At 36.5% G+C, this 9,021-nt stretch overlaps 1 protein-coding gene across 3 annotated transcripts; it reads right to left on the minus strand.

Moving 5' to 3' along the window:
- Window positions 1-2,218: 2,218 nt before the first annotated feature.
- On the minus strand, window positions 2,219-8,307 carry LOC129870114 (ankyrin repeat-containing protein At5g02620-like). Of its 3 annotated transcripts, XM_055944719.1 has the most exons (5): window positions 7,902-8,307; window positions 7,213-7,738; window positions 6,062-6,205; window positions 4,649-5,058; window positions 2,219-3,633 (listed from the first exon to the last, which is right to left on the minus strand). In XM_055944719.1, the coding sequence occupies exons 2-5, from the start codon at window positions 7,652-7,654 to the stop codon at window positions 2,773-2,775; spliced, it is 1,857 nt and encodes a 618-aa protein (XP_055800694.1). In that variant the 5' UTR covers window positions 7,655-7,738; window positions 7,902-8,307; the 3' UTR covers window positions 2,219-2,772. The 3 variants fall into 3 exon arrangements, with proteins under 3 accessions (XP_055800694.1, XP_055800693.1, XP_055800695.1); XM_055944718.1 differs by having other exon boundaries at window positions 7,213-8,307; XM_055944720.1 differs by lacking the exon at window positions 6,062-6,205 and having other exon boundaries at window positions 7,213-8,303.
- Window positions 8,308-9,021: the final 714 nt, after the last annotated feature.

Genomic DNA, 9,021 nt, shown 5'->3' on the forward strand with positions numbered 1-9,021 from the left:
TAAATTATGAATGTCAAAATATACGATTTATTCGTTAAACTAAATATAAACTCACTTAATAAAGAAATATTTTTTGAGAAATGTCTATCTATTAAGATAGCAATCCGAAAAGTAGTTATGAGTTGGTCAAAATTGAGTGTCAACAACATGTCCCTTTCTTTGGATAGGGTCGATGAAAGAGATCCTGGACAAGAAAAATTGACAAATCTAATTTTGGACGACTACACTTCATCTGAAATTGACAAATCTGAAAGGGAGTTTGGTATGGATTTGTTACGGACTTTGGGAATTATGGTCGGACCTCGGTATTGGGTTTCCTACATATCTCAGGCTATATGAGAATTCAGGCCACTTGTAATTCATAACGCTTGATTTGATGCACAAATTTTGAAAGAATTCAAAAGCGATCCCGATATCAAAATATGGAGAGACGGTGGTGCTCGGGGAATGAGATTAAGAATGATTGTTGGAATACAGTCGAGTTTTCAATGCCAAGTACGCCTACATATCACTAAACTTGGGAATCAAACTGCTTATAGTTCTACTCAATCGGTTGAAAAAGGAAATCTTTTATATTAAGATAACCTTCGGTTGGAAGGAGTGACGAATGAATCGAGTATGAAAAAGAGTCTTGGAACCTCTTAGCCATGAATGTGGCGCGCTTCACACCTATAATTGAGAACTTACACAGACATAATTTCCAAAGCTCTTGATGTATTGTCACTCAAATTGAAACGTTGCTTCAGGTGACAAGTTGAAGCCTTCTGGAGCGAAATTGAAGCTAACAAACTCAAGAGATACCTCATGCCTTCTGATAGGGGTGTGGTTTGATTGTGGTGGAAGTTGTTCTTCAACTCGTGTCCCAATTTTCTACTAAGAAGAGTTCCACGTTGACTTGCATTATTTTTTATGTCGTCCGTACCTGTGATTTAGTTGGGAATTCATCCTCTTGGATGCTCTCGACAAAGACTAAGATAAAATTCATTAGTAAAAAAATGTAACCCAAATAAAAGGGTAGCGTCGTTACTATGTTGGCATGTCAACCTCCTTTGATTTTTACGTAGAACAAATAAAACATATTTCCTAAGTTGATGTGGTTTATAATAATATTTCTCGAATGCCAGTTTCTTTCAATTTTGATGCAATATGCGATGAGTTAATATGACGCAATATGATGATGAATTGATATGATGCAATATGATGATGGCCTTTTGGAAATGGTATGATAATGACCCTCTCAACAATGATATGATAATGATGATGGCCCTCTCGGTCATCATTATCCACTATAGGATATGATTCTGAAAAGGGGTCTTTACTGCAAGCAATTCCATCTACTGATTTTCCGATTCAGGTCACACCTGCAGTTGGTATCATCAAACCTGATGAAGCTGCTGAGATCTTGGTTCAACATGAGGATAGCCAGTCATTAAATGATTCTGTTGATGGCGTTCCACAAAGCTGGTGATCTGAGGATACAAGAATCATGGAGATGATTTTGATGATCAATGTTAAAGCCAGTCAGTCAACTGAGGCAAGAACAAATCAAGTACATGTGCGCCACAGCTTCTCAGCCGAAGCACTTCGTGTAAATTCCAAAAACAGTGGGAGGAGTAATGAAGGAAGCTCCCATCATAGGACCACACTCAAACATGCTGGGAGTACCTCGAATAAGAATAAAGACCATCAAAACATTCGGATTCCTTGATAGCTACATGAAAACCTAAGAATCTAGAAATATAACAGCATCACCACGGGGTTCCAACCAGTTGGATTTTCTTTTCTGTGGATACTTGATAGGATCTCGATGCAAATAATCATATACAAATAATACAAAAGATCGAATTCCGGCTCAGAAAATATTGGAAAAAGCTGTGAGATTTGCTCATCCGTTTTTTGTGAGAATCAGGTCCTAATTACTGTTTACATACTACTCTTTTGGACTGAAGATTTATGACCAATTTTGCGTAGTGATCACTGGAAGTCTATTTGTGCCTCACCAAGAGAAGAGCTTGTTTTTGCTATTTGAGCAGAAACGACTTGAGAAAATATTGAACTGTTAGTAATTCTGTACTATAATTCCCAGTGCCTTATTTTCTCTGCAATCAACTCTTGTATCCAGAAGTAGGTTAATTTAGATCAGGAAGAATGGAACTGTGGAACTAGCTCACTATTGGAGCTTTTCCCCAAGCTGACAGAAAATTTCTACCAAATAAAAGAAGCCGGTAAAGGACGGAACTTCATTACCAGGGGAAATAGATATGATGAATTGTATCATACATAATAATTTTTAGTACATTACAAAGTTTATGTATACGCAAAAGTAATTCAATATCAGCCATCCCCACCTTCCTGTCATCCACTAGCAATCTGGTACTAGTAACTCTAGGTAGATGGTAAACTCCATGAGAGCTTGTGTTCAAACTATTAAAATTCATGTGAAGAATACAGAAAGATTTGCTAAAGCCTTCATCCTGAACTTCTAAGCAATATGTCACCTCATATGTGCAGCAATTCAGTGGCTGCAGGAACTCTGTTTAGGAGAACTGTGCAGATATGCAACACCTCGACATTCAGTCTATTTTAACTTTCTCCTCATCTGTTCCCAACTTGTAGATCCTTTTGTTCCTCATACAATTTGGTATCTGATGCCATTGATAGAAGTTCATTAGACTTAAGGGTTTAGAACCTGCATATATTCACTTATAGTGCTATCTACAAAGCTCCAGGCTTGGTGCCTCGGGCAGAAATTTATCTGACTTTTATTTACTCCTATACTGCATACATCCTCTTGTAGTTTTCACTGTAAAGCTCTGTATCTGATGCCACAGACATCGAGTACGAACGTGAATGAGTCTCAGCCCTCCTTATACTCCTCATCCTTGACTCTTCTAGCCTATGTCGAACCACACAATAGCACATAGAGCCAATAGTAGTGAGCATTATGGTGCTACCAATGACAGTTGCATAGATGGCAAGCCCTCTTTCCTTCTCTCCAACCACCACATAAGTAAGTGAAATAAAGGAAATTGAAATGGAGAGGCAAGCTGCCCACATGAGCTTGTTTATCCAAAACATGAGTTGCTTCTTTGCCTTCTGTTCAATCACAACCACAGAAGTTTGTACCACCACAACAGCAATGGAAATAAACAAGGCCATACTGTCAAACAAGAAAAATATTATGAAAGATGCTTTCCTGGCTATGTGTGCTTCGCCTAGTGAAACCCCATCTGTTTTCTCCTCAATATATTGGCCAGGTACAGTGAAGATGGCAGCAAAAGCTACAGTAGCAATAAGGACAGCAACCACTGTCGCATTGTTGATTGCATTGTTAAGACCACTAATGTGGAGCTTTTTCACATTCTTTGCAATTTTCCGCACTCTGAAGCCAGTTTGACGACTGTGTTGGAGTTGGGACTCCACATCATGTCGTATGTCACTGACAGTCTGCTTGAGCTGCTTTGCAGCAGTTGGAGGCTTCCCATCATCTTTAGAAAGGGTAGCACCTGCCTCCTTCAAAATGGAGATGAGCTGCGGAGATCCAGACTTTTCTGCAATATCAAGAGCTGTTTCTCCAGCCTTATTGACGGCATTGAGCTCGATGCCCTCAATTGATATTAGACATTGTACCATCTGCAATTACGTTTGTTTAGTTTCAAGTGAAATGGTAAACACAAAGTGCACAGAATATGATGTTGGATTCCTATATTAAACATGTACAAGTAATCAATCAAAGAACCTAGCTACAAAATCTGTCAGAAAAAAAAAATCTTAAACCTGAGGAAGTCATATTCACGAATGAAGTCATAAAAATATATAGGTAGATTAATTCTTTTTTTCTCTCTCTATGCAATTAGTTAATCTCCAGGCAAAAGGGTCTGGTCAGTTTGGATTTACACTACTAACAAGTCCGATTATTTATTGTAAAAGAATTAATATTAGAGTTATTAACTATATGTTTTGGACCAAAAAAACTATATCTTAATCACTATCTTTTAAAAGTAATCAGAAACAGTTTTGATAATCCAAGCCATAGTAAGTGATATCATTACTTCTGCATCATCATTTTATATCAAACAACAGTGATCTAGCAGTTCGATAGGTAAAGAAACAGATGCCCAAAAAATGTCCCTTAAGAACATATGCAAGAAATTCTTTGTTATGGTAAGAGGTACCTAGTGTCAGCTTTCTTGTTTTCAGGCGGCATTGAAGTCACCAGCAGTTTAAATTAGCTTATCTTGTAGATATCAGGCTTATCGGGGAAGAGAAGATTGAGATGCAAGAAGCACCTGAGAGGAAAAAGCGAGTTGAAGCGACAAATAAGCAGTCAACTGCAGTACTTTTATCAAGTTTTCGTTGAGAAAAAAAAATCTTATTTTCATTTGTCACCTCAACTTCTTTTTTCCCTCTCCGATGTTTCCTAAATCTGCAACCATCTCCATGATACATAACAAGAGACTTCCTCCATAAACTCAACCCACCTTTTCAATGTGATTCACAAAATGAAAAGTTTTTCCCCAATTTAGAAGCATCAGACTTCAATATACACAAAACACATATCACCAATTCGGCTTAAACACATTAAAACAGTCAACTTTCTGGGAGTTGCTAGTTTACAAGAAATAATAGATATTAAACTGAGACCAACCTGTGGCCGTCCCTTTGTAGTTGCAACATGAAGTGCTCTGTTTCCTTTGTTATCTTCCAAAGCCAATACAGCAGGATTTGGTTTGATTAATTCAAGCACAATATTAAAATTTTGTCCCTTTACAGCCATGTGCAGGGCACTTTGGCCTTTTATATCTGTTCTAAAGCCAATCTCAGGATCCTTGCTTAGAAGAGATCTAACTATTTCCAAGTGCCCCATTCTTGCAGCTGTATGGAGAATAGTCTTGCCATTGTTACGCGCTATCTTAGCAAGGTTTGAATCGATCTCCAGAAGGAGATTTACTACATCAAGGTGTCCCTGAGCAGCTGCTGTATGTAAGGCTGTAGAGTTGGCTGAATCCGTTGTCATGACTAGGTTTGGAAATGAATGCAATAGTTCTTTCAGTACCTCTGCAATGTAATCCAGAAATTCTTTTTAGAGAGTGGAAATAAGAAAGGAACATTCTAATTCCATTTTAACAATTGCCACTAAGAACAAGTTTCAGAAAATGACAAGCGACCCCACAAACAAGCATTTAAGTTTGCTTCAGTTGTCATCACAAGTTTCTAAGCTTTAATATACTCAAGCCACAGAAAGCACGAACTAAATCATACATGTGATAGCAAATCCAAACTGTGAGTAGTAGTGTAAAGCTTAATCAATCTTTTTCTGATAAAGTAAATGAGCTTAATCTTCCTTCTTTTTTCCCTGATCAGTAGTAAATAAGCTTAATCTTTAAGCCCAAGTTTTCTTAAAGTTCATTTCTTCATTGGTTTTATGTTGGAACATGTGCCCCATCCAACTTCTACACATCTTAACGAATCCACAGGTACCTGCTACCCCCCACTAGTACAAGTGTCGTGTAACACTATCCACCAAGGCTTAAAAGAATGAAAAGAAATCACCTAACTATTTGTTGCCTTTGCTAGGATCTGAACCCTGATCCCCCACAGTCCATTCCAACTTCATCAACTGTGAACCATACCCTCGTATAAGGAATCTTAAAGTTCAGAAACATTCATAAACTAAGGTGATATAGCAAATGCAGCAGTTATTGAGCGGAAAGCAACTGGCGAGTTAAGCTAAAGGACAGACTGCTCAAGATCAGCCTGGTCAGATTTCACAAAATCATTTATCAAGGTCACGCTTTATCAAGATACTCAAAAAGATAGGAGACTTAAGAACGAGGATGAAGAAAAAGGATTTCCTCAAGTTCAGAAGACAAGAAATGAAGAATTGGCATTACCAATTCTAAGTGAATAAGAGAAGCCAAGAGATATCGTTAGTCATAGCATCCACTGTTGGTTGACGTAGTAATTGGATATGAAGTAGTGATGATGCCAGGAAATTATGGCATCATTTGGTTCTAGAAAAGCAGTAACATCATGAATGACGTGGCTAATAGGGCGTTACCTTGAGGATCAGGAAGCAGCACAAGAATCATTAATGCTGACAAAATTTGGGAACCTGTTGGTGAGTGGAAAAATCTTTGTGTACATTTAGAATTAAAGGATACACAGAGCTCCCAAAGAATGCCAAAATCCTGTACTTCATGGGCTAGTAAAAACATCAGTTTCAGAGCGATGCATTACATCCATTCCATAAGATTTATCATTAAACATAATTCGCTCAAAAGATAAACTAAACCACTTTGTGATGTTTTTCCTATCATACAAATAGATATTTCTTTAAACATTCAAATCATTGTTTAAGATTTCTGATTTTTTCTTGTTTTGATGACCAAGATATTTGTCTGGGTCAACCCTTAGGGTCAATAGCAGCCTTCAAAATTCAGAGGTAATGGGCCCGCCCCTCTCCCACTTAAATACAACATTAAGTTCGTAGTTCTCTTAACATGTCATTAGTCTGAAAGGTAAAATTTTAAATCATTTTATGGGATGAACATGTATCACTTTAACTCAGTTATTATTCTTACTATTTTTCTCTTCAAAATTAATGCTGAAAAAAGGTTTCAGGAACGACTGTATCAATACAGAGTTTTAAGTAGTTGATGTAAATGAACAACTTATTATAATGATCTGAAGAGTCTGGTCAGGGTGGATCTTTCTCTTTCAAGCCAATTTCACTCCTTAGGCTAAGAGTAAAAGTAAGCGCAGCTCAAACCCTTTCAACTTTCAACTTCTATCACCACCTTCAGTGCTATCACACGACACACTTTTGGATAGGTCCTTATTTTCTTCAAATGCTCACACAAGGTAATTTGCGAGTGGTGCAGATGTGAATTCACCCTCTCCAGACTTAGTCCCTCTAATTGTAGATTACAAAGAAGAAGATGGTCTATATCCCAAGTCTTCAAGTGATAACATGTAGGGCCTCATCATCTAGGCTTATGGAAACATTTACACTTATCTAGTCTTTGACTGAAGCCATAAGTAATCTGCACTACAGCAGCTTAAGTTAAAGGTTTAGAAGCTAAAATCAATGATGAAAATTGCTCCTAATTTGGGTCAGCATCAATTATAACATGTGAAGTTAAATAAACATACACATTATCTCCATAAAGCAATCAATATGTACAATAAGGAATGCATCATAAGACTCACCAAGATGACCCTGCTTTGCGGCAACATGGAATGCATCATAACCATTATTTGCCAGAATAGAAGCTGTCTGAAGGTCTAAATGTTTTAACAACTCTGCAACAACCAAACTATGGCCATTCTCCGCCGCAACATACAGAACTGTCTCACCCTCCTGGTTTTGTTTAGATAATAAATCGTTGGTGCTTTTGCTATGAACGATTTCTTTCACCTTGCCAAGGTTCCCTGCTCTAACTGCCAAGTGAAGTGGGGAATCCCCTCTTTTACCTGGTGATTCTTTACCCCTTCTCCTCTCACCACCAAAGCTTAGCTGCCTCTCCATTGCTATCCGAAAACTTTTCTGCTTTTCCATCAACCCTCTAAAGCTCTTCTGCTTCTCAATCGTCCCATTTCGAAAACTCTGCTGTTTCTCCATCACCCCATGAAAGCTAATCTGCCTCTCCATCACCACCACAAAATTCAATCCCTTCTCTTATGTATCACTAATTTATCCAACAAATTCCCAACTTTCTTTTCCCACATTCAAGAGCTACAAAGATTGAAACTTTTCATCATTATCAGGTCAGTTTTTTTAGATTCTAACTACCAAGAGAATCCAAAATTAATGATACCACTTCCATGAAAATCAGTCCAAAAGTCAAAAACTCTAATATAAGATGAACCTTGGAGCTCAGAAAAGAAGAAATTCAGACCTTGAATATGGTGGGATGATGAAACTTTCAGCTCTTATAGTAGCTCCAAAACATTAAAAGAAACCATCTTTAACTGGATTCCCCAAAACATAACAATCAAATTACATCAATAGTCAAACAAAACCACCAAAGAGCCAAGTTTTATCCAAATAAATAGAGCTCAAAACCTCATTCTTGATGAACCCCAGAGGCTGAAATGAGACAAGATTGGTGACAAAACCCCAAAACCAACCAACAGATTCTCTACTAATTAAAAGCCAGAGGCCGACAATTTGATGCAAATCTTGAAAAATATATTCCTAAGAAAGATCAAAAATATTGAAACAAAAACAGCATCACCCATGTGGGATATTTCAATTCACATGTAATAATAATTGTAGTTTAAGCATCTTGAAACAGTTACTGAAAGCAATGCTCTTTTTTCTTAATTATACAAGTATATTTATTTCACTTTTCTAGAAAGTCAGAGCCGTTTGTATTGGCTTAATTATTTTAAGTGTTTGATTAATCAATTTAAAGTTATTTTATACTTAAAATAAATTTAAAAAAATAATTGAATATGTTTGACTTAATTTATCTAAAATAACTTATAAGCTGAAAACAATTTATAAGGCAAAAAATAAGTTGGGCTACCCCAACTTATTTTTTTAAAGCTCATAAGATGCTTAAAATAAGTTAAGTCAAACAGATAATTAGAGCCCGTTTGGATGGGCTTATAAGTTGGTCAAACCAACTTATAAATCCTTTTTAGCTTATTGTAGTGTTTGTCTAATGCTAACTTTAAGCCATAAAGTTTTTAAAAACAGCCAAAAATAAAAAGTTAGGATTCCTAACCTTTTTTTTGCAAGTGCTTAAAGTCATTTTCTTTGATCATAGAAATTATTTTTATATCTCTTATATTTTAACTAAATTCTCAAACTACCATTTTTATTCTTTTAACCCTAAAATTCACATTATTTTCCTCATTTCTTCGACATAAGCACTTTTATCCAAACACTCAACTGCTTATTTATAAAAATAACTTTCAGCACTTCAAAGTTCTAAAAGCACTTCATACATAAAAGTTATTTTTTTAAGTCCATCCAGCTCTTAATCTCCACTATTATCCACCCAATTAAAA

This window comes from Solanum dulcamara, chromosome 10 (assembly GCF_947179165.1).
Source record: "Solanum dulcamara chromosome 10, daSolDulc1.2, whole genome shotgun sequence".
Lineage (NCBI taxonomy): Eukaryota > Viridiplantae > Streptophyta > Magnoliopsida > Solanales > Solanaceae > Solanum > Solanum dulcamara.